This window comes from Peromyscus maniculatus, chromosome 13 (assembly GCF_049852395.1).
Source record: "Peromyscus maniculatus bairdii isolate BWxNUB_F1_BW_parent chromosome 13, HU_Pman_BW_mat_3.1, whole genome shotgun sequence".
NCBI classification, from domain to species: Eukaryota; Metazoa; Chordata; class Mammalia; order Rodentia; family Cricetidae; genus Peromyscus; species Peromyscus maniculatus.
In genome coordinates, this window is record NC_134864.1 from 35106007 (window position 1) to 35132160 (window position 26154).

At 45.6% G+C, this 26154-nt stretch overlaps 1 protein-coding gene across 3 annotated transcripts in view; it reads left to right on the top strand.

Annotated features, from left to right (window-relative positions):
* Positions 1–26154, top strand: part of Serpine2 (serpin family E member 2) — a 63580-nt gene that overhangs the window by 17390 nt on the left and 20036 nt on the right. For 2 of the 3 annotated variants that reach the window (XM_006972114.4, XM_076549976.1), the window contains exons 2-3: positions 16826–17106; positions 21451–21678. In XM_006972114.4, coding sequence (XP_006972176.1) covers positions 16848–17106; positions 21451–21678 — 487 coding nt within the window. In that variant the 5' untranslated portion in view covers positions 16826–16847. Of the gene's footprint in view, positions 1–7660; positions 7804–16825; positions 17107–21450; positions 21679–26154 lie in introns of those variants that run through there. The other variant, XM_076549975.1, reaches the window with a different exon arrangement.

A 26154-nucleotide genomic window follows, 5' to 3' on the forward strand; every position in this document is an offset into this window, starting at 1 on the left:
CCCTTCTCCCAAAGAGCGTATTTTAAATCCCCAGCCTGTCTTCATCCCCATCGGTATTACTGTCGCACCCTGATCTCGAATGTCCGAGGGGCTCTTGTATCTTGACTCATATAGTTCTGGGCACTCTTGAGAACTCAGCTGTGCCTCCCTGGTGAGTATGTTCTTAAGGCTGGTGCCTTCTTCCTGCCAGGCATCCTGGCATCCTGCTGCCATTTTGAGCTTTCTCCTCTAGGTTACTTCTCACAGGTTTGAACCAGTCAAATCTGTGGGAGGTTTGTTTTCTCCAGAAAAAGAGCCCCTTTCAAGCCATTGTTTTTAAAAGTCACTTGGAGCCTTCAAAGCCTCCATTCATTAATTCACAGTGCTAAAATTTAGTAGTGACTGGGGCTTCAGGCACGCTATATTGAATTAAATGTGTAGAGCACTTTAAGACAGCGTTTGATTGTACATTTAAAATAGGCAATGCAAATTGAAATTCCTCCTGGGTGCTTTAAGTCATGCATTATAGGTGCGGTATTTTCAATTAGCTACAGAAAAAAAAAATCCTTCAGTACGGCTCTATTTTTACAGCTGGGAATTGCTCAGAGCACACAATCGACTATTTTATATATGTAAGATTTATTTAAATGACTTGTGGGGCATTTGCGATTGAGCCAATAATTGAAAATATTGTTGCAGGGTGGCAGGTAAAGCGAGGAGGTCGTTTTGCATTCCAGAAGAGGGGCTATGAGCTCAATAGTGCCTCAGTGTGCGTGGCTGGACGGGGAGCTGTGGCAGCAGAGACTTGGTCCTTCACATTTCACGCCTAGCTTTGGCCCCACCGTAGAGAGGCGAATGATTGGCTGTGAGGTGGTGCTTTCGATGAGAACTTCCAACTCTAAGGTGTTATCCATTTTCTCCTTTTCTTTCTTTCTTCTTCTTCTTTTTTTAATGTGTCAGACACAAATGAAAAGTCCAGTGGGATAGAAGGAACTAGGACTCATTCTCTGAGTCCTGCCCGACCCTTTCCCATTGTTTATCATCATCTCACTTCAGACATCACCCGGAATATTGATGCAGAAAGCAAGTTGATGCCCTCAGGGTGGACTAACCCATACCTCCATGGTTGTTCCATAAGCATTACTGGGGCGAGGCGGGGGATGGTTAATAACGAATACTCCTGCTGAAATAAATGCTGTTTTAAGTGGTTGTTCAGCCACACTGTACTGGAACCATCATTATTCTGCTTCAAACAATGAATATAGATTAATTAGGCATTTTGTGCCCAGAAGGGGGAATGGTATCCGTTTATTTCTAACCTTTATAATAATGACTGCTAACCAGGGTCAGTCTTCCCTCTGTCTTCCGGGATGTCTGTTAATGTCTCTAGGCATGTAGTTATCACAACCGGGCGGAGGATGCAGTAAGCATCTCTTGGGTAAAGATGCCGCTTAACAATTTGTAATGCACAGCCTCTTACAACCAAGAATCATCCAGCTCAGCATGTGAAAAGTGCCAAGCATTTTCCAAACATGTTAGACTGCATGAAATGGTCCATGGTGCACCATTGAATTAAGTTGGTCTTTGGAGGCCTGGCTACTTCTGTAATGCCTTGTTTGTATGTTGAACACCTGGGTATCCATGTGTCATCCTGGTTGCTAGGGTACAGTGATGGACACGGCAGATAAAGGAACCGAGGGGAGACAAGATGATACATGTTTCATTTGGGAAGAACTTTAATGTGGAAGCCTGATGCTGAAAAGAAGCCAGCAGGTTTGGTATATCTGGAGAAAGCAAGCTTGATCTTGGCCAGATAATGATGTATATAGGCTGCAGGATGGACTTGCAGTTGCTAACAAGATGATTGGAAAACCATGGGAGAGTTTGGCACAGATCTTTTGCAAAAGAGCATGGTCAGCTCTCCTCCTCAGCAGTCAGAGAGCAGTGTGGGTAGTGATTTGGGTACAGGAAGTCAGTGCTGCCTTCCGGAGAAGTTGGTGACTTAGACTGGAAACAAAGAGATGGAGAGAATAGATGAGATGTATTCGAGGGAGAATGAATTTGTTGATGATTCTACTAGGATAAAGGAAAAGATAGATCCCAGACTTTTGGCTTGGATTCTAGGATGGGGAGGAGGTGGTGGGTGGTGCCAGTTATTCAGCCAAGTTTGGTGGTTAGGACCGGCCCCTCCCCCTTCCGAGTATAGCCATGAAAATTGCTAAGGGAATATCATTCAGGAAAACTGTGTGTTGGGGTCCACTTACAAACACTTAAGGCTTTTCTCCCAGATTGCCTGTTCTTCTGGGGTCACCCTAATAGGCTTTTTAGTGTGCTACCACATTATTTGTAAGTGGTCTCTTTGGGTAGTTGTCAAGCATTTCCTATTCCATGTTATTCTATCCATCTAAACAAACAAAATGGTTCTGACTGTCAGCTTAAAATCCAGACGACTGCCATTAAATCTCATGACCCCGAGACAGAGTTTGTCTGGTCGCACCACACTGAAACCTTCCAAAATTGCTTGAGTCTAATCGCACCCTGTTTCAATTTCGGACTGGCAGGAAAACACTCCGTATTCATAAGCTTGAGCGCCTTGGAGAAAACATGATGCCCGTTTCCCAAGCTGACATGGTGCTCCGCAGTCATTTCTAAACCTGTCATGGGGTCTGTTGATGGAGCAGTGCAGGATGCTGGTGCCCTGGGGAAGACACAGGCCTGTGTGTTATCTTCTCTAGCAATCTGTGCCCGGATGCAAAGATCCTGTGATGTCATATCCTAGACCTTTGAATCTCCCCTACATTGAGGAAACATAGGAAATGGGTCAGCAATGGAAAAGAAAGGCAAGTCAATAAGTAAGGCAACGTTCTTTTTGTTTTCAGAAATCCGTTTGAGTCTTTCGTACTTGAAGTTCAGGTGGTCTGTAGTGGAGACCCTCAGAGAATGAGATCATCATCTCTGCCCATGATGGTCCTGGTGGTAAACAGTAGTGATGGCAGAAGCCAGCATGGATAGAGGCCTTAAGAACTGGCCTACGCTGGAGAGATGGATCAGCAGGAAAGTGTACAGGCTGCTCTTCCCGAGAACCTGATTCGATGCCCAGCACCCGTATGGTGGCTCACAACCACCTGTAACTCCAAGTTTCAGAGGATCCAGTGTCTTCTTGGCCTCTGAGGGTACCAGGCACCCCAGTGGAACACAGATATGCATGCAGGCGGAACACCCATCCTTATAAAATAAAAATAAACCCTCACTCTATTTTAAAAAACAAAAACTAAAAGAACTAGCCTTCAAACCCATGACACATTGTGTTTCTTAGTAACTACAATACCTCATCCACCTTTACCAGGTCTATACAAAGGTGGTGCTTCACATAACAATGGAGAAACAGTGCAACCAGCAAGTGGATATGTGCAGTCTGCCCCCTCATTCATACTGTACCAGTTTCATGGGGGAAATTGTTATATTTTCATTCATATTCATATGTGTGTGTGTGTGTGTGTGTGTGTGTGTGTGTGTGTGTGTGTGTACGCGCACTAGAGGTCAACCTTAGGTGCCATTCCTCAGCTACTCACCTTGTCTTTTGAGACAGGGTCTCTTCCTAGCCTGGGGCTCACTACATGGGCTGTGCTGACTGGAGGGCCAGAGAGCCCCAGAAGTCTGAATCTCCCCCGCCAGCACTGTATGATTACATGCCCACACCACCATACCCAGCTTTTTACATGGATGCCAGGGATCAAGGGAAGACTCAGATCTTCATGTTTGAGCAGCAAGTAATTTCACCAACCGAGCCCTCTCCCCGGCCACTTTACAGGATCTTTTCTGAAGAGCAAAAGGTTTCCATTTTTATCCGTTTTTCTTGTTTATTAGTTTTACCTTTTTGGATATGGATGCTTTTAGTGTGAAATCTGAGAAAGATCGGGAGTTGGGGTCCTGCCTCTTATAATGTGCGGTGACTGGTGGCTGTGAACGGGCAGTGGAGGAAGGTAGCCACAGGCTTGAGAGGTGCTCTCTGGTTTGGGTTCTGGGGTATGTTACCCTTGAACAGGGTTTCCTGCTCCAGGGTCACCTGTGCCTTGCAAGACTGTGAGGTGATGTTGGCATGAAAAGAGCAGAAACAAAGTCATCAGAGGCATTTCACCCTCCAGACCGTCTTCATGAACGACTTTCTGACCTCTCCCCCTGCTCCTTGGACTAGTTACACACACAGCTCATTCTCCAGTCTCCACTGGGGAGGCGGGGCTTACCTCACACTGCTACAGGCCCTCTCTGTGTGGGTGCGCCTGGCTTCCTTGGCTGTACAGCCTGATTGCTTTCAGAGCGTTTGTGCCAAAGATAGGTAAAAATGAATTCAAGAGGTTTGATGATGGTTTGATTTAAGTCTTCTCTGAAGCAGGGCCTACCAACCTCTGTGTTCTGTTGACAGATTGGACCATGTAGTTCCTCATCGTTGGGGGCTTTTTGTGACACTCAGTGTCCCTGGCTTCTCACGGGGATGCCACAGCACTTTCCTCCCCACCCTGATATGTTTCTAAAAATAAAAAAAAAAAAAAAAAAAAAAAAAAAAAACAAATGGCTTTAGAGATGATGTCCAAGGGTCCCAGACCGCTTGGGTTGAGAACCCTGAGGGGAGATTTTAATGATCCTGATTTGATCAGCGATTTGATATGCATGTTGAAACAGCAGATGCACCTCATTAGTACCATTATCATATGCTAATAAAAAGTGCTCCGCACCAAGGCCTGGTTCTCAGCAATGAGCCCAGCACACTCACTACCAGAGTTTTTGTGGAATAGAGGAGCGGATCTGTGCTTAATATCAAAAAACTCCCCTACCTGACTTTAGGGGAGCCAAGAGGCTTTGGCTGTGAAATTGAGCCCCAGCGGTTTCAATCCCTCTCCACATGGTCGAATGTGGGTTTCCTTGCCCACCACCCCCACGGACTGAAATAGGATCACAGGGCCGTCAGGTTCCTGCCTGATTAAAACCCACATCCTCTGTTAGTGCTGTCAAAGCTGGGTCTCACAGCTCGGAAAAAGCATCTCTGTGCTTTGCCGGGCTCGGATGTCAGCTACCCATTTACTGGTCTGCTAAAGAAGGCATCCTTCCTCGTGAAGATGGAAACCCCTCCCCACCACCCCCCACACACACTCCTTCACTTTTTAGGGTAATTTGACACGGAGTCATCTTGAGACCTAATTCAGAACTTCTTTGCCGAGTCGTCTGGCTTTCCTGGCTAGACAGACAGGTCCCCTCAGATGAAGGAGGGAGTAGAGTTGGGGTGGGGCTCAGAGTTGCTTAACTCAGCGGGTCCCCGAGAGAAGTGGTTCAGAGAGTAACCAGGGAATAAGTACAGAGGTGTGAAGCATAGCTCAGGGTGTGTGTGTGTGAACGTTTTGGTGCTTCTGTCTGTACTGTGTTCGCAGTTCCGTCTCCCAAATGATATTCCCAACATGAATGATAGAGTAGCTTTGGTTTTAGCAAAAGCAAGCAGCCGTGGGGAGAGAGAGTTGACAGTGGGAAAGAGGACAGACCAAGGACAGAAGATGTGATGCCATCCGGCTTCCTGCTGCTGCTCTTCGGGAGACTTGAGGGAAGTAACTGCCCATTGACTCAGCCTGGTATTATCACCTCCCCATGCTTCTTGCTGGAAGCAGCAGCTCATTAGAATGCCTGTATCCCTGCTTCCAGCCTCAGAGTTCCTCCACAGGCTGTGGCGAACTGGAGCTGACACATTGGATGAGGGGAACTGCCAGGCTGAAGCTGTAATTGCTGGTCATAAGCCTTCCCTTCTAGGATGCACAGAGGTAATTGGCTAGATTCCTTCCTCTTCCACATAGTCATGTTTCAGGGTTAAAAAAAAAACAAAAACAAAAACAAAAACAGAGAGAATCATGATATAAATTGGTGTCAGTACTACTGAGGCTCTGGCTGTGATTCTAAATGAAGGGAAGCCAGGGACATTGTGGTGTGGCCTGGGCAGAGGAGGAATGTTTGTTCTTCTGTGCATCAGAACGTAGGTTCTCTTGGAGTCCTGAGCCGTGAGGTATGGAGCGGACCCAAACCCTGAGGCATGAGGTATGGGAGCCAACCCATACCCTGAGACCTTTCTACCCATAAGGTGCTGTATCCCTGGTCTCCACCCACTAGATGGCATAGTGCCACTTACCCAAGTAGTGTGACAACCAGAAGTGTCTCCAAATATCCCCTGGGGACAGAGTCACCCCCACCCTGGCTGAAAGCCACCGCCCTACGGCCCTAGAGTAACAAACACTTGGCACTCTTGAAAGCTGTGGTCACTTGTTTGCTCCAAGTGTTTGGTGAGTTAAGCCCAGGTAGAGGAACACAGTGTCTCTTCACCTTTTCCTCCATTGGCCTTTAAACTCCACCAAAGCAAGCGCCGTGGCATATTAGCCAAGAGCCCAGGCTCTCAGCCTCAGGTCTCTCTACCATGCATGAGATATGCAATCTAGGTAGACTACTCAGCTTTTTTTCTGGTCCTCCATTTCCACCATTTGTAACATAGAAACAACTATGGCCTACTTCTTATGTGGAGGATTAAATTGCATTTTCAATGTAAAACACAGTGTCTGGCATTTAGTAGATGTCATGTTCATGTTCGTTTAAGCTGCTGTAACGAAATACCATTGACTGGCGAGCTTATAAACAACAGAAATTTATTTCTCACAGTTCCAGAATCAGGGAAGTCTAAGGTTAAGACACTAGCATGTACAGTGGCTGGTAAGGGCTTGCTTTCTGTTTGTACATGGTACCTTCTAGTTGTTTCTTCATGTGTTAAGCAAGATTAGCTGCCTTTGGAGTCCCCTTTATAAATGGCTCTAATACCATTTGTGAAGCCCCACCCCCCAAGATCTAATCATCTCTCAAAGATATTATTTTTGTTATCATCATCATTATTATTAAGATAGTCTCACTGTATATCCCTGGTTGGCCTGGAATTCACTATGTAGACGAAGCTGGCCTTGAACTCATAGAGAGACGTGTCTGCCTCAGGAGTGCTGAGACTAAAGGCGTGCACCACCGTGTCTGGCAAGAACCAGCTTCTGATAACATTGTAGGTTAGAACTTCAATAAGTGAATTCTGGGAGGATACAGACATTCAGACTGTAGCAGTGTGCATCCAGTTAATGATGGCTATTATTCCCAAGTACTTAAGGGTGTATTCTATAGCTCTTAAGCAAGTTAGAATTGGGGAAGGATTTAATTGCTGCTGGCACATAGACTAGAAAAGGAACCGTTAACTTCCATTGAATTACAATTTGTTTCAAAAGCATCTATTGAATTCCTCCTGTAATCTAGGCGCTGTCCTAAATACATGGCATCAAATATTAATAAATAATTATCTCTCTCTCTTTAAATGCCTGATATGGAGATATAGAGACATAGATCAAGTTGCTCATCAGAATAGAGCCGCCTCTCTTTATTGACAGAAGAACATGAACAGCCTGTAGCATTCCCCTTAGTTATCAGAAGGGAGTTCGCTGTGTGTTGCATGTCCGCGTTTCTCTTTGCAGTGGATACCACTTCATTAGTTTTTCATGGTCTTCTGACCTGCGTCTTGTTCCTGTGCTCGCCAGCTCTTTCTCTGCTTCCTTTCCATCCCGCTTTCACCTTTCAGCTGATGTTAAGTCCAAGCTCCTGTCATGTGTGTTTTTATACGCAGGAAGAAAAAAAAAAAGATTCTGTCTTAAGTGTGGTCTTTCATTTCTGAAGCTTTGCAAACTGTGTGCCGATGTGCTGTGTGAAATCATCATCAGAAACGGTTGTCTAGTGGTAGCTCGGCGAAGTCCTTTAGTCTTTTGGCACGTGAGTATAACTTTGGCATAGTTGATCATATCATAGTCTTGTTGTCAGTTGAAGTATATCTTTCCCAACCCTAGGGAGGCTGAGGCACAAGACTGAGCATTTTGAGTCCAGCCAGGGTTATATATCACAAAAGTGTTTCAGCAGCAAAAGTAAACAGCCCCGATTATCCAGAATCAGTGACTACTGATATTACTGCTTGATTTTCTTAACAGTGGGTGACATTGTTGGGTGGATGCCATTAACTATTACTCAGTGTTGGGTGGCATGGGTCATGTATGTTCTCCCATACAAGCAGCAAGGTAATTTGGTAAGCTGCAAATCCAACGGGGGTGGGGGGTAGGGGGGTGGGGGGCTGGGAAAAGAGGGTCTTAGAAAAGGAAGAAGCTAAGCAAGAGACGGTATCAGGGCCAAGTCCCACTACAGAGCTCACGGGCATTCCGAAGAGTCATTTACAGGGAGACCAGGAGTCAATGGCTATTAGCCTTCTGGGAGGAAATAGTGTCTGTAAACACTTAAGGCCCACGAAGAAAAGTGGGCTTTGCTTCCCACTGGCAGTTGTCCAAAGGTAGCAGGTGCAAGCGGTTAGCAACAGAGCACACAAAAGCTAGAGGGCAAGTACGCAGGGCTGCTAAAAGGCTACCCACAGTGCCGCTTCCATTGGAGATTCAGATTGCAATTAAAATTGCCAGCTTAGCTACTCACTGCAATGATTTTTTGCTTCTAGAAATAATCAGTTTTGGGCGCAGATCTTCTTTTATTTTCTTACAGTTAATTGATAAAAGGAGTTTGCTGTTTAACAGGTATGTGCTTTTTTTTTTTTTTTTAAAGAATACAGCTTTATTCCAGATTGGCTTTCAGAGTTATTTTTTACAATCCATTTGTTCTTACAACTCTTGGCCTTCATAGTTTGCTTCAGTCAACATCAGTTTAAAGAGCACTGAGTTTTCACCGATGAGTGGAGGACCCAGAGACCGCATCAGTGTTTCTGCAAAGGACTGGTGAAGTTATACTCATGGTCTGGCTTTGAACACTATCTCAATGGGAGATCAAAGAAACACGAAACGTATTTTAGGCTCGGACAGTAAAGGCACTTGCCACCAAGTCTCATGACCCGAGTTCAACCCTAGAGCCACATGCCAGAAAGAACAAACTGAGTCCTGCAAATTGCCCTCTGATCTCCACATACATGTCACGGCACACCCTCCTCACACAAATAATTAAAATGTAAAAATAGTTTTAAAAATGTACCTTAATTATGTTATATTAAAAACAATTTCTTTTTTATTAAAGTGTTTGTAAATTCATGACTATTTTATATCACCCAAAGTACAATATCTGTTATAACATCTTTTTTTTTTTAATACAATGAAATTGTTTCCCTGTTTTTAAAACATGTAAGCCACTGGTTGATAGCACTGTAGTACTGGAGTCCTCTCTTGGTTCCTGGATTAGGGAATCCCCCATCCTGAAGCATTACAGATTTAATGGTCTAAGTCTGCACACTGAAAGGCGTAAACGGGATATACACCACCTTTACCATCCCACCGCTATCAACCACTGTATTTTTTATACCTCGTACCAAAGTACATCGCCCCACTCAATTTCTCACTTAAATTATCTGAGGACACTGGAAAGGCCCACCCGGAAGTAGTAGAGGAGAAAGCAAGCTTGACCAAGAGGGTCACTTGCTCTGCATCTCCTGCTGTGTGGGCGGTAGAAGTTGGATTTGAACCCCAAGCAAATTGTGTCTGAAACCTTGAAGGAAGTGAGGGAAAAAAGTCCCTGATCTTGTATTTTTGGAAGTAGACAACCAGCAAATCCCCACAATCTTCTTCTCTAGCCTACCATACCCCCCCCCGCCCCCTGCAAAGAAAAATCTCAGTATGAAAAATAGATGGGTACAAGGCACTAGGGTGCCAGAGTACACGTTACCAATAAGACACACCCTTTTCCCTCCAGCTATTGCTGCCATGCCTTTCAATGGTTGGAAATGTCTTTCCTAAGCATTTATAGGTTGGTTGTTGACCCAATTAATTAGTGTCATAGATCAAACATAGATGCATCCCTGTTGGAGTCAGGTTAAAAAAAAAAAAAAAAACTATGATGAACTTCAGAGAGTTTTAAGTTTCTTTGTGGTAACCTGGAAAAGCATTTAAAGCTGCAGTCGTTCCAGCTGCCATCTCCTGTTTGTTCCTCCCTAAGGTATGAAGATGCCGACTCTGGTGGACTGTGGCGTACTTACCAGAGTTACACATCATCGCGATGTGTTCTAGCTTGCTTGCTCTTCTGGTTTAGTTATCTTAAGGAAATGTGGTCTTCTGTGGAAAACAAGGACAGCCCAAGGGACAACAAGGACAGCCCTAAGGCCATCATTTCAGGAATGGCTTGGAAAGGTTTCACATGTCGTCTTCTGGCTCCCATATTTAAGGCTAGCCTCTTCTTGGCTTCATAATCATAAACCCAGTTACTTGTGGATGAACTGTTACCACTGCTCTTCAGAGAGCCTTAAGTCTTCCTAGACCAGCTCCTGAAGGGCCTCTAGAACGCTGCTTGTGAAATGCTCTTGAGAGTTGGGAACATTTTTCTGCTGGCAAAAATAGCGATGGGAAAGAAGTACTCGGTCTGACAGCGGAGCGTTACAGACCGGTGTAAAAAGTTTCATTGTTTTCCTTTGAGAAACTCAAGTCCCTCCTTTGAGAAGTCCTCGGCAAAAGCTGTTGGCAGATGTGGTTTGCAGGTGTGTTCCTACCAGCCAGGACCCCTTTAGAAGAAGGGCACAGGGGCAGATCATATAGGGAGCATCTAGGTTTGAAGAAGAACCTCAGAGCTTTCCCAGTTGGCTGTCGATTGGGCTGGCAAGAAGTTATGGAGAGAAACTGGGGGTGGGGGGTGGGGAGGTGGGGGGAGGTGGGGGGTGACCTTCCTCCCTATGCTATCTTCCAGTTGCTCACTCCAGGTGCCTGGCATTATTGTGACCCTACTTTTTATTATAGGCACAATTCAGGAGACTCGTTGATTTTTACACATTAATAGTATGCTTTGACCAGTCTTGCCAATTTTTAATGTCAGCTGGCTCCCCCATTTTGGCCTTATCTAATGAGCCTCCTGTGACTTTCCTGGCCCTGGGAGGTAAGGCAATTTCTGGGCAGGCGGTCTGCCTTTCAAGATTTGGATACACCCCCAGAGAGTGACATAAATAAATGTGGACTCTGTAGTATCTCTGTCTCCCAGTATTGCTTCAGTTTTCTTGGGATTTACGAGATGGGGGTGTTCAGATGCAATCTGTAAATAGTGTTTCACTCTAAAAGGAGCCAGAGAAGTGACTGACTGTACTTGGAACAGGAAATGTACAGACGAACCTAAGGACATCTTGTCAAATCAGAAGCCAAGGAAGCCGAGGACACTACATGTTCAAGTCGAATGTTTCAAGAATCAACTTGAAGTGACTTCGTTTGAGTCTCAACAAGATGAATATTGATAGTAGATCAAGCCTCTAGAAAATGTTGACAACAGGAGTTTGCTATGACAGGAAAATGAAACAGAACACTCTGCTGAACTGAGAATTGGTTGACAAAGTCCTTTTCAGTGGACAACTGTTCTAGTATTTGTTCCACCTTTCTCACACATGCTGAAGCTCACGGTCGTCAGCTATGGAGCCTTTCTTTTTATCTATATCCCTGCTAGTGAATGAAGGAAACTTAGTTATAAGGCACCTACCATTTTGGAGCCCCTTAATTATATGTGTGTGTGTGTGTGTGTGTGTGTGTGTGTGTGTGTGTGTGTGTGTGTGTGTGTGTGTATGTATATATATACACATATTTTTTTAAAGGTACTTGGGCAATGATCATGGTCCAAAAGCAAAACAGTTGACTAGTCTCCTGAGCCTAACCCCTTGGACAACACCACCATTACAAAACAGTACTTCTTACCAGAAGAACTGAGTCAGTCAAGTTGCCTAGCCTCTAGATCAGGGTTGCTGACAACCTTCCAGGTAGTAAGTCTTCTTTTCTTCCCGCCATACTGTCTCTGTTGCCAACTACCCTGTTCGGATTCTACCAGTTTTACATAAGACAGAGGAACACAGTTACCAAATTCCAGTGGGTATTAGGACCACAGTCAAAAATAAAGCAACTTTAAGATTTTTTGTTGTTGTTGTTCTGAAAAAGCAAAAGGGTTATCAACTTGTCGTAATGGATATCTTGAATCAAATAAGATTATACATGTAGCAGAAGACAATCAGATTGTGTTAACACTGGATAATTAGCAGATGAAGGGGTTACTGATTTTGCTAGGTGATAATGATATTGTCGGTTGATATCCTAACTAGGGGATATGTATTAGAATGGTCCTGAATGCTGTTCTGTGATGTCTATAGTTTACTTTAGAATAGTCTTTGACTTGGAAGAGATAAGCGATAAAGCAATCATTGTCATTACTAAACGCTGAATAGTGTGGACTTTTTTTAATCAAATTTTATTCAAATATACATAAAATATTTTTCCATATATTTTATGTACATTTGAACACATGATATAGTGTATATGCTTATACATATATGTGTGTACACATACACACATGTAGTTTATTATTGTTAGCTCTTCCAACATATTTTAGTGAGTGATGGAGGCTGGACTGCTGTCCTTTTTCTGCCACTCTTGGGTCCCCCAGAGCAGATGAGAAGCACCTGGCAAAAGTCTCAGAACCTGTAGACTTGTTGTGTTCTTTTCGCACCATATTGTTTACATATAGCTTGCTGTGTTAAACAGAGCATGTGAACATGGAATTTATTGTCTGCTTGTGCTGTGGATAAAAGGTCTATTTTATATAAAAAATAGCTTGTTAAGTAGAAAACAAATGCCACCATTTACAAGGCTACCTCATTTTCTGTTACATAGTAGGTCAGCAGTGAGTCAGTCTAGGGGTCTGTTTGCAAGTCCTTAAGCAGCCCAGGCTAGTGATGGACAGCAGCCTCTCAGGCAGCGGGCACAGAGCTGTGGAAATGAAGGCACATCACCAGCCCCCAGAGGGGTGGCACAGGAGCAGGACATGTGTGGTACGAGTGAGGGCCCCGCAGTACCAGCACGTCTCTTTCTTCACATTTCCTGTGAGTGACTCTAAATCCAGACTTGTATGTGCTGTCTCCTGAATTTCAGTTTCCAAAAGTATTTTTGGAACACCGCATTCCAAACCAAACCCCGGGCAGTGGGATTAGGCCCTGGCTCCTGCCTCTGATTTAGTGCGACCAGTGGTGAGGCTCTAAATAGACCCCGTAGGCTCCAGGACTCTATAACGGCCCCTGGATTTGAGCTTCCTGGCTAGTGGGAAGGGGGTGGGATCATTTGAAAACAAGCCAGGTGAGAGGTGCAGAGAGGGATGATGTATTCAGAGAGGAGGAGTTTGGGAAGCTCTGGTGGTCCCTAAGTGAACAGTAGAGGGAAAAAAAGCAAAAAGAAGGCCATCAATAGAAAACGGTCCTGGAAGAGGAGACTTGGGAAAGTTTGCAGGCTAAGGGCCTCCATAGCCCACCAGTGAAGGATTTCTATCTATCTATCTATCTATCTATCTATCTATCTATCTATCTATCTATCTATCTATCTATCTTTGAGGTCAAGAGAGTGTCATGAACAATCAGGAGGGAATAGGTAGCAAACGTTGAAAGCCTGCCGGTGAGATTAGCAGAGATTTCAGCTTCGCCTGTGTAGACGTGACAGTGGAAGCCACTGAGACTATGGCGTGTGTTTCTCTCGCGTCTGCCGTCGGCAAGTGACACGTTTTCAAGTGTGCATATTGAAGCTGGCATTTGCAGAACTAGCAGCCCGTTATTTACTGCGCTAAACCATGCTTAACGCTCAGAGCAGACCCAATTACTTCGGGAACGTTCCCCTCGCTGGAAAGTGAAAAGGCTTGGAGTAGGAGAAAGCCAACATTTGCAAGGCTGTGCCGGTGGCAGTAGCTTTATGGGTAGGCTTATGATCTCCCTCAACGATGGCCTAAAGCACACGAATTGCTTTTTATTGTTGTAAAAACATTATTCAAGAAATTGAAACACTCAAACAGATTTATGAACCTCTATATCCACACTACCCAATATGTTTGGGCCAAGTACTTATTCTTCCTCTCGTACCCAACTTCGAAGAGTGATTTCTTTTAAAAAGAAATGAAAATAATAGAAAGTTGCTATATTCTTCCCATTGTAGGATTCTGCTTGGCCTAGAAATGAAGCATTTTAAAACCAGCCACACTTATTTCATGTAAAATAATATTGACAGGGGTATGCGTATATTTCATTATTAGAACTTACTCAAGCCTGGAGTGATTTATGGATCCACCCTTACTGCAGCCTCCTGAGCTTATTCTTAGACATGTGTACAAGCCAGGTGAGTTTCAGTTGGAGAGCGTTTGGCCAAGCAGAAGTTATGCCCAGAACATCCATCAAAAATTGCCCAGATTCCAAGTTCCACACAGCCTGGAGACTGCCCAGTGTGTTTTTCTGAAGCCGAACATGGACATCTCTCAAAAACTTCCCTGGGCAAAGAAACCAAGAAAAACACTCCCACTATAATGAAACTGTTCTTTTAGGGGAGAAACATCATAACTGAGCACAATTCTGGTAACTGAAGTAACTTTGTTCGGAGACTGTTTGTGTTGATGCGAAGATATTAGGGCTGTTAGGAATTTTAGTCTATCTTCCTCTCCTTTCTCTGGAGAGTTTTATTTTTAAAGGAGGAAGGGAGAAGGCGGGAAGAGGGAGGGGGAAAGAGAGAGAGGGGGAAGAGATAGAGAGGAAGAGAGCAAGCGAGCGAGCAGAGGGTCCTCTTCAAAACTTCTCTCTCTCTCTCTCTCTCTCTCTCTCTCTCTCTCTCTCTCTCTCTCTCTCTCTCTCTCTCTCTCTCTCTCGTTGGCAAAACCAACATGATACCTTTCTGTGTCTTTTGAGCATACAAATCCAACCATTTGTTCAAATAGCCCTTAACCCAGCAGAGTTTCTTAGGAGTCATTAACTGAAATTGATGAGGTTGGTTGGTACAAAGATTCTACACATTTCTTTTTTCTTTTTGTATTTGTGAGCACTTTGTAGCATGTTGACTTTCAAAGGGGAAATGCATTCCCTGAGGGAGAAAGGGAGAGAGGGGAATCGGAGCTAGCTCAGAGGAGGAGTGTGTAAAGCTCCCATGGTCAGGGCTTGGAAGTCCCCCAAGGTCCAACAGGCTCCAGGAAACTCAGGCGATTGTCGTGGTATGAGAGCCAGTCCAAGGTGCCAAAGTCAAAATAGGCCACTGCTGACCACAGCAGAGGCCCACGTGGGAGCGTTATGTAGGTCACTTACACATTTTGCATTTAGACAGGCTGGATTCAGACAATTATCTTATAATTAAGCGTTGGAGAAACCCCACCTGTTCTGAATTTTTAGAAGTTACCTATTTCACAGTGTGTAAGAAAATTACAACCTGTGTTTGAATGGTGTGTCCTTGGTGGCTCATTGTGTGTGGACAGCCAGGTGGGGAATTCTGTTTATGCTGATACTTCTTGGCCCAACCCGGAGGCTGGCATTTTCTTGGACCAGTTTTGGAGTTCACCGTGATGCTCAGGACTGAACACGAGCATTTCCTCAACCACATTCAGCAAACTCGAGTTTCATGCAATGAGAAATAATAAAACTAGAAATTGGTGCTCGTAGCCCCTAGGGCTTTATTCCCACAAGTGTTTTTTTGAGTATCAGCCATGCATGACCTAGTGTGGCAAGTTCCCAAAACAGGGAAAGAAAGGCAGGAAAACATGGTTTACCGAGCCCTTCCCACACTCTTTCTTTTCCCTTGTGGCCACTGATTTCCTCTCACTCCAGGTCACCTGTCTCTTCAAATGCTTCCCTCTGTAACCTCCCAGAGGTGACAAGGCGGTCAAATGGTTCCACGGGAGATTCGTGCCTCGTGAAACCTCAAGCCTCTAAAGCAGGGATCAAATTAGTAACATCACAAACTCTGCCTTTGTTTTTTGCTAAGTGCTGCTGTTGAGTTCGAACTTAATGGAAGTGTTCGCTTTCCCATAAATACACGTAAACTCCTACCTCTCGTCGTTGCTGAAGAAAGCCCTGTCAGTGGCAATCCGGGACGACAGCAGCGTAGTTCAAGCAAATGGCTGTAATTGAAATTCTCAGTGTAAGCAATGCCATCCGCACCATTTATGGATTTACCAATTGTTCTGCGCTGTTGTAGCTCTACAGCTGCCACTGAAATTTGTTTTAATTAACAGCCCTGTAATTTCAAAAAGTTGTATGTGGCAAATAGAAAAGAATCAAGTCGGTGTGGTTATGCGAAAATCCCGACAACCTGAACCATTCCCTCTGTTTCAACCCCTCCACGTGGTCTCTTGTGACCCTTGCTTTCTGTCTACCTTGGCCTCCGTCACACAGCCTGCCTGCTGTTCCCCAGTCCCTGCTGTCCCTTTGCTGGGCATGCTCGCCCCGCATCTGTGCGTGGCTGGTTCTTTTCTCCATCTTCAGTTGACCTCCTCTGTGTTCCTCCCACAGAGGTGGCCTTCACTGTAATGTGACCCTCCCGTGGCCCTTCATTCAGCCACATTGCTTTGCTTTATGATCCTGGCTTTTATTCTTCTCTGCAGTTACCTGATAACTTGCTGGTTTATTTTCTCCATGTCTCTCTAGAAGGGCACTCTTGAGAGGGCCAGGGTCACACCCGTCAGATTTACAGTTGTCTGTCTAGCGCTTACAAAAGGGCTTGGCACATAGAAGACCCTTGGAAATAACACTTCAAATGATTGACAGTTATAAGAATTAATACTCATACCAGCCTAGTGCCTGGTATGCACTAAGGACCTAGCAGGTAGAAGTTTACGGCTTTCCAGCCCTGTTTGTCTGAACCCTGTGCATTTGAGACTAACTTAGCACAGGATTCAGTTATCATGGGCACAAGAAATCGGATCGAGTTGAGTTCAGAGTAATTGTCCCATTGTGTTCACAAAAGAGTGATGTATTTCTGTCTGGTTTTTCTTTTTTTCTTTTTAGGCTGTCCTTGTTGGAAGGAACCATGAATTGGCATTTTCCCTTCTTCATCTGGACCACAGTGACATTGTCTTCCGTGTACTCCCAGTTCAACTCTCTGTCTCTGGAGGAACTAGGCTCCGACACGGGGATCCAGGTTTTCAATCAGATCATCAAGTCCCGGCCTCATGAAAACATCGTCGTCTCCCCGCATGGGATTGCATCCATCTTGGGCATGCTGCAGCTGGGGGCTGACGGCAGGACGAAGAAGCAGCTCACGACGGTGATGAGATACAGTGTAAACGGTTCGTGTGCGCGCTCCCCCTCCATGAGTGAGGCCTTGCCGTTGGCCCTGCATGTGAAGGGTTGTGGCTTGGTCTACTACTGTTTTCTCCTAAGGGAAATCTTTTGTGTTATAAGTGAGCGTCCTTGTAAAACATGTCCATGTTAGGGACTGGAAGTATGGAAACTTTATGATGGTGGAGCTGCTCCGCATTGATGGGGTGATGTGAGTCCACATGACTCATAGAAATGCACAGAACTGCTGACACACACATGCACGCACGTGTACCAGGCATGTATGAAAAATGAGTCAAGTCAGAATGAGTGCTATAGACTATACCAATGACAGTTTCCCAATATGGTCACCATGCCATTGAGGAAAACTGGATGAGGGGCACAAGGAATGCCCCTTTGCTATTTTTGTTTTAATTTTTTTTTTTTTTTTTTTTTTGGTTTTTTCGAGACAGGGTTTCTCTGTGTAGCTTTGCACCTTTCCTGGAGCTCACTTGGTAGCCCAGGCTGGCCTCGAACTCACAAAGATCCGCCTGCCTCTGCCTCCCGAGTGCTGGGATTAAAGGCGTGCGCCACCACGCCCGGCCTTGTTTTAATTTTTTTAAAACTCATTGTGGGGGTAGTATGCATGGGTTCATGTGTGTGAAGATGGGTGCAGAAGTGTGTGGAGACTAGAAGAGCGAGCATGTTGGTGTTTCCCTCCATCCCGCCCCTTATTTTTTAAGCCATGTCTCTCACTGAAGGTCACCAATCCAACAAGAGGAGCTGGCCAGTGAGCCCTGGGGATCCCCCTGCCTCTGCTTCCCCAATGCTAGGATTGTAGGCATTTAGCACCACACTGGCAGGTGTTACACAGATGCCAAGGATCCGAACTCAGATTCTCGTGCTCATGTGGCAAGGACTTGACTGACTGAGCTCTCTCCCCAGCCTGCCCTGTCTGCTGATTTGAGGCCACTTAGAAATGTGAAATAAGAAGCTAAGTGTCTTTTAAATAAATAAATGTCCGGCCATGGCCAGCCACTGGTCCTGGTAACTACCATGCTTATATTCACAGCCCTTGAGAAGTGAGGCAGGAAGATCGAGCATTCGAGGCCAGCCTGGCTCCATACCAACCTAACGCAAAGATATGAACTGAACCTGGAGATGTAGCCCAGTGCTGGGGGAGGGGGGGAAACGGGAGGGGGCGTGGCTTGCCCGACATATACAAAGCCCAGCGTTTGATAGTTCCACAAAAGGACAAACAAAATAACAACAAATACAGGCAAGGGGCAGTGAAAGGAGCTTGGTGTTATTGAAAGAAAGCTTGTTTTCAGTCGCCGGTGTAGCCAGCCACAGGAACCCGTGTCTGCAGGCAGTAGTAGCTCCCTGTAGGTTAGATTTCCCTTTCCACAACCGTAGCGCCCGAGGGAACAGGACTGTTTCTGAGCTCTTCTTTGCTGTCGTGCACACTGAGAGCGAACAAGTCATGTTTCATATCGAGGCGGCAGTCACCTCATTGGAAAGGGAGGGAGCTCTCACCACATTCTTCCGCGCTCTTCTAGCCGCGAAGTTCTTTCTTTTCTTTTTTTTGGTTTGTCGAGACAGGGTTTCTCTGTGTAGCTTTGCGCCTTTCCTGGAACTCGCTTGGTAGCTCAGCCTGGCCTCGAACTCACAGAGATCCGCCTGGCTCTGCCTCCCGACTGCTGGGATTAAATGCGTGCACCTCCAACGCCCGGCCCCTAGCCGTGAAGTTCTAAAACTCTTGTCTACATTGGTCCTGTTGGCAAGAGAGCTGGATTCGTGGTAGAATGCTTTTCCTTGCCTCTAGCTGCCCCACCTCCTTTGTGTGTTCAGTGTGACCCTCAAATGGGAGGGGTCATCTGTTGGGAGCTCCATATGCCCAATGCTATCCCCTGTTGACAGAGGGACAAACTTTGCTTGGTTTTGCAGTTTGCCCGCTTATTAGATGCGAGGAAAGGCTGAATTCTTGGAACATGCTGTTTTGTCTCTGGCCGGGAAGTTCAGGGTTGTTGGTGATTTCTACCGCCTTCCTGAGTCACTGCTTAAATTTATGGCCATCCAGGCTCTGTCAGCCAGCATAGTTCCAAAATAGCAACTGGGGTTGTCTTGTTTTGTTTTGGTTTGGTTTTAATGCTGATCCACTGTGATTTTAAATCGGCATTTTTTTTTTCCTGAGACAGGGTTTCTCTGTGTAGCTTTGCACCCTTCCTGGAACTCTCTTTGGAGACCAGGCTGGCCTGGAACTCACAGAGATCCTCCTGCCTCTGCCTCCCTAGTGCTGGGATTAAAGGTGTGTGCCACCACCGCCCGACTTAAATCGGCATCTTCTTGATGTTGGCTACCAGTCTGCTCCTTCCCTTTCTCTCTTCAGAATTGCCTGCAGTCATGTGCAGAATGTGATGTCAGGGTCCATGATATACTTAACGCATGCTGGAGGCCTTCTTGGGGGCTCAAACGCTGAGGCTTTGTGGTAGTGATGTTCACAGAGGAAGATGAGAGATTGTTTGAGGAGGTGGAAGATGAGCTCTGATCTCCCCCCCCCCCCAGGAAGTGTATTAGTTCCTTTTATTCATTGCTGGAACAAAATAGCATGGCAAAAGCCAAGGAAGGCAGGATTTATCTCAGTTCACCGTTTGGAGGAAAAATGATGACAGCCGGAGCTGGAGGCAGCTGGCCATGTTGTATCCCCAGTCAGAGAGTAAAGAGAAAGAAACCCGGTGCCCAAGTCACTTTCTCCTGTTTTATGATGTCTGCGACCCTAGCTCAGGGAATGGTACCTCCTGGGTGCAGGCTGAGTCTAACCACCTCCATTAACCCAATAAGGAACTCCCTCACAGACATGACCAGGAGGTTTTATGTGATTTTTAGATCCTGTCAAGTTGACAATTGCTTATCACAAGGAAGGACTGTACATGTCGAGGGAGCAGAGTCTGAAAGTGCCAGGGCTGGCATGTGGCCTTGGAGATGACTTTTGGCCTGCTGTTCTCCATACGATAGTTTCCCCATAGCATGGTGTCCAGGTGCCAAAGTTCTGTCCACCAGGTGCCAAAGTTCTGTCCATGATACAAAGCTCTCCTTGGATTGGGAGATGTCCTGGCCCCGGCATTCATGAAATCCAAGGACGATGCATGTTCAGAATGACAAGTCAGCCCTCAAGCACCACCAAGCTGACTCTGGAAGGATGCTTTAGGACAATTTTGAAAAGACCTCAGGTGATTAGGGCAGTCCTGTAATTCAGCTCCCTGTGAAAACCCATCTCATCCTTATGACATATTTTTTTTCTTTTTCATGCCCCCAAACTAAATGGAGCATGAATGAATGGCTCATGTAAAATAAAGCTTATGTTGCCATAAAATTAATTTCTTTACTTTCCAAACTCAATATCAAGTAAAAATCACAATGTTCTGGTTGGCGGCACATGACAATTTATAATAGTCTTCCTAATGCTTATTTTATTCATCTTCTTTTCTCCAAATAGTTTTTTCTAATCACATTGTTAAATCCTTGGCAAGAAAGAAAATAGCAATTGAGACTGTTAGGCAAGAAAGTCTGCATGAGAAAGCTTCCTGCCATTCATTTCTTCCATGGCTGCCAGTCCCAGAGTAGACCAGCATTCATGCTGACTACAAGAACATCGTAATATATTGGTACAGGAGCAACTGTCTCCCAAGAACTTTTATGGTCTAACACTATCGATGCCTCCAGAGATAGAGACCCCTTACAAGGCAGACTTAGTCTCTTGTGACCACTATCTTGCTTGCTGTTCTTATATGCTGTGGTATGAATGAAAAGTTTTTTTGAAGAGGTGTGTGTGTGTGTGTGTGTGCGCGCGGTCATGTCTACTTGCATGGATGAGTTTAAGAATACACATGTGCATCCATGTGAAGATTAGAAGCTGACATAGACTTCCTTCCCTGATTGCTCTTAACCTTATATATTCAGGCAGGATCTCTCACTTGATCCCAAAGCTCACCAAATTGGCTTGTGTAGACAGCCAGTTCTACTTAGGAATTCTCCTGTCTACTTAGGAATTCACCTCTTTCTGAGGGCTGGAACTGTAGGTGGGCTGCTGTGCCTGCCCAGCATTTATGTGGGTGCTGGGGATTTGAACACCAGTCCTTATGGGCTGCAGGACAAGCACTTGACTTGCTGGGCTGTCTTCATGGAGTCTTGTTTTCTGAACAGCATCTTGCTTTGTAGCCCAGGCTGACCTCAACTTAAACTCATGATAGCCCTCTTGCCTTAGCTTCTCAACTCCTGAGATTACAGGTGTAAGCTACAATACCCAACAAGAATTGTTGCAAATATGTAAATTATCATAAAAATATTGCCATGTTTTCTGATTTCCCCTTCAGGAGTTGGTAAAGTGCTGAAGAAGATCAACAAGGCCATTGTCTCCAAGAAGAATAAAGACATTGTGACCGTGGCCAATGCTGTGTTTGTCAAGAATGGCTTTAAAATGGAAGTGCCCTTTGCAGCCAGGAACAAAGAGGTGTTTCAGTGTGAAGTGCAGAATGTGAACTTCCAGGACCCAGTCTCGGCTTGCGATTCCATTAATTTTTGGGTTAAAAACGAAACCAGGGGTGAGTGGCCTTCCTGTTTCCTGTAGATTCGCAGTTTGTGAATGAAAGAGTAGAGACTCAGAGGTTTGGGCTGTAGTCTTTCAAGACCAGCGCTTGCTCCACCAGGAGCCACGTGGGCTGAGGCAGGATCTGACCGACCTCTTCACTCTCCATGGGCCAGGTCTCAGTCTGCCTGCCTTCCCCGCTTCAGGCTGTTACTGCTCACGATCCGGGGGTTTTCCTCCAGCAGGATAGGCAGCAGGAAAGAACACAGCCCTCCTCTCTTTCCTTTGCCTGCCATACCCTGCCCGCAGAGCCCTGGCCCATGAGTTTGGCGGGTTTCCTTGTTTGTCTTGCCTGGTTTTTTGCACCTACTGTTTTCTTGGCCTGGAACAGCCTTCTTAAGCTTTGGCTTTGTGTCTCCTGTGACCCCAGCCTCATCTGCCATTGCCAAGCTGGAGGTGCCCTCCACTGGCTTTGTGTGGCTTGTGATTACACCGCTTTGAACCCCTCCATTATGGCATTTGCAACATCGCATAATGACTACTTGTTTCGATGTCTCTTCTCATTAAATGGAGGAGGTTTCCAATGTTGGTGTTTCAAACCTGCTGACTTGTAAGCCGGAAGCCTGAGACATTCAGGAGGAGCTTAGGCCCTCCCACAACAAAGCGAAGCCGTTCTGGTTTCTTTTCTGTGGCTGTGATAAAATAACCCGACAAAAAGAAATTTGGGGAAGAAAGGGCTTATTTTAGCTTACAATTCCAGATAATAGCCCATCATTGTGGGGAAGTCTGGCCAGAGATTAAAGCAAGTAGTCACATCACATCCACACTCGCAAGCAGAGAGAAATAAACGAACGCATGCTCAGTACTCAGCTAGCTTTCCCACACAGTCCGGGGCCACAAAACCAGGACATGGTACCTTCATGCTGGGTTTTCCGGCATCAGTTCAAGCTGTCAAGACAGTTCTTTGTTGAATCATTTTTCCCAAGTGATTCTAGGGTTAACAGTTTAACACTCACAGTTTAATACTCACAGGTGCTAAGACTGAAAATGTGCTCTTGGACTTAGATCATAAAAGAAGCAGGAACTCAATAGGGTAAACCCTGCCTTTGGGGACAAGCTTCTTAGAACCTAGTTCCTGGTGCACCTGAACTAGGATTACCCAGGGATGTGTTTAGAGTACAGTTCCCCGGCCCCGGAGTTTCTGGGAAAGACTTTCTGAGGGAGAGGCGGGGTACCTCCGGTCAGGCTCCATGACCCATCATCCTACTTACACATGTGAAAACGTGATCATCTCAGAGGAGCTGATGAAGAGGGGGAAGGAAGATGTGTGGGAAGTGGAGGAGAGCCAGTAACTTTCTCAATTGCTCTACAGTCTGGAGTCCGCTCCCTGTGCCGCTCTTGGAAGAATAATAGTGCGTATGTCCAGGGCTGGTTGGGGGATGCTGGATCCTGTATGTCTGATGGTAGCAGATGGCAGCAGCTGCATGCAGACATGGCTGTTGGTCCTGATGCTGGCTGTGTGACGCCGTGCCATTGTACGCTCTTGGCCTTCTTTGCCCATAAAAAGATAATGTTGCATTGTGTTGGTGTGCCATCTGATGGAGTCCATGACCACCTGTGCTGGGAACCTCAAGCAGGGTTTTTCAGTTCTGTCAGACACCCCCCCCCCCCGTTAGTTTGTTCATTTATTTATTGACAGTGCTCCTGAGGGAGTGTGGGGCTTTACAACCAGGCCAAACAAACCCTCCACCAGTCTGCACCCTTAGCCTTCAACTCTCTCCTTCTAGCTTGAAATTCATAGGTTATATATATATATATTAGATATAATCTAGCCAGATTATATATAATCATAGATATATATCATAGAATGATATATCATAGGTAATATTATATATATTCCCATCGCATACATAAACAGATTTTTTATTAAAAAAATTAAACAGTAATATAAGGGAAAACAAAAGGAATTTATAGTTGTGGTTAAGCCTTTGGGTTCGAGTGCATGTGAATACATGATATATATTTTTTTTATTCTGAAATTTTTGCCAAATTCTCAGGATAAGTGTGAACTGGCAATAGACTAAGTCAGGTACATTATACCATGACACAAGGAACCCCAGCTGTCACCATTGCTGATGCAATTTAAAAAAAAAAAAAAAGAAAGGCAAACCAGCAAGAGATTTTTTATGTATCTCTCAGTTATCATAACCCCAAACAGGCTGTTTCCTGGGCTTTTCTGCTACAATAACAAACAGACCTACTTTTCACTTCTCCTTAACAATTATCATGACATAATTGAAACTCAGTGAACCACATGGGGTGTAGTGAAGAGTGACTCCCAGCTCTTGGTTACGACTGTCATCATTAACTGATGCAATTTTTTTAAAATAGTGGTGCAAAATTCTTGGTAAATTTCCAGACTTGTCTCAGAGCAAACCAAGTGGAAATATTTAGAAGTAGGAGCTGGAAAAGATGGCTCCGTGCTTAAGAGCCCTGGCTGCTCTTACAGAGGACCAGAGTGCATTTCCCAGCACCCGTGGTGGATGGCTTATAACTAACTGCCTATGACTTCAGGTCAACGGGAATCCAGCAACCGCAGGCCACCATGGGTACCTACACTCGTGTGCACACACCCATACAGAGACATATAGATGTAGTTAAAAACAGTAAAAATAAATCTTTTATTATTTTTTTAAGAGAGACATTCTCCATTGTGTGGGACTGTTTTGAGCACCACGGAACGTGTGGCATGCCTGGCCAGGGCCAGCTCAACCGAAACACGCCCCCAGATCTCCAGACAAGCAACCTCTGTCCCCAGGCTGCTGAGCTCATCTAAGGAGATGCGCTTCCTGCAGAGAGAGAGAGCTAGCACCAGGGTGCTTTGCTCACCTTGTGACAGGTCTGACTGGGAGGCCAACACCCGCTGCAGCCTCAGCTTCTCCTTGCCTCGAAGGCTTCTCTCATCCCCCCCTCCCCATCACATACATGCCCCCATCCATGCATGTGACATCCCGGAATGTTTCCCCGCCTCTCGCCGGCTAGGTAGCTCCTGCTAAATTTTGTGCCACCACATGCGTGACGCAGAACCCGCAGGCTCCGTTCTTTCCCAGTCTGAAGGTCTGTTCTGCCACAGCGGTGAAACTTTGGCAAAATGTCTTCCCCTCCCCCCACCCCGTCCCAGCCCCTGATTTGCAGAATGTTGATATATTAGTGATAACTGCCAGGACGACAGGTCCATGAAGGCTTTTTGATGATGTGAGTGAAGACGTAGGAAGCACTAAGCACAGGGCCTGGCCCTTCACAAAGTGTGAGCTGTTTTCACAGCGGCTGGCTAGGTGGTTCTCAACCTCCCTAACGCTGCGACCCTTTAATACAGTTCCTCATGTGGTGCTGACCCCCAACCATAAAACTATTTTCTTGCTACTCCATAACTGTAATTTTGCTACTGTTACGAACTGTAATATAAATATCAGTGTTTTCCAGTGGTCTTAGGTGACCCCTGTGAAAGAGTCATTGACCGCCGCGCCCCCGCCCCCAAAGAAGTATAGCACCCACCAGGTTGAGAACTGCCGGAAGTCCTGCTTGCCGGGCACCCTGTCTGCCATCTCAGCTGTACCTTGCACTTGCTGCCACGGACTTGAGTGCTTTCCCTTCGGTGTGTTGGTTCAAATGGAAGCTTTATGCTTTTCTAACTCCTTTTGGCATCTACCTCTAATCCTCAGTTCTTTGTGGGAGGGACCCACTTGGTGCGTGCTAGGTAGTATCCCAAGATAGATGGAGGATGATAGTCCACCTATATCTATGGCAACACCACCAGCAGGTTTCTCAAGCTTATCGCTAATCTGTCTTACCTCTCACCTATCTGTCCATTTCCTAGTGCTTTTTCTTTGCCATTTCCTTTGTCATTTTGCCTTGCCCTCCTAGCACATACTCACCCTGAAGGTGGCGATATATCTATAAGACATTGCATTTTCATGTTTGTTTTTACAAGATGAGGTATCATGTATCCCAGGTTGGTAATGAACTCATTATCCAGCAGAGGCTTGCTTGAACTCTTGAGTTCTTCGGCCTCTACTTCCTGAGTGCCAGGATTACAGGTGTGCACTGTGATACACGTCACCCAGCCCAGAGTCATACTTTATCACTGCAAAATGATCTGAGGTGTCTTCGGCTAATTGAGCCCTGACTACATTCTGAAAAGGGAATGGTAAAATCCTCGTAACGAGGCAATGCGTGGTGTGGTTGGGGGAGGCAGGCTCATTCAACTAGTGGCTAGAATATAAAATACCTCCATGGTGGCTGGTGGCACTAACCCTCAACTCTGGAAAGTGAAGGGCAAGGAGGGGATGAGGGTCAAGGGGCATGGGTTATAAAAAGAAAAGAATGGATTCAGTTGGGTAATGTTCTCTACAAGGGCAGAAGCACATCCAAAGTACTGGGCATTAGCTTCAAGGAGTGCTGTTGGAGGAACATGTTTGCAAGGATGCTTTGC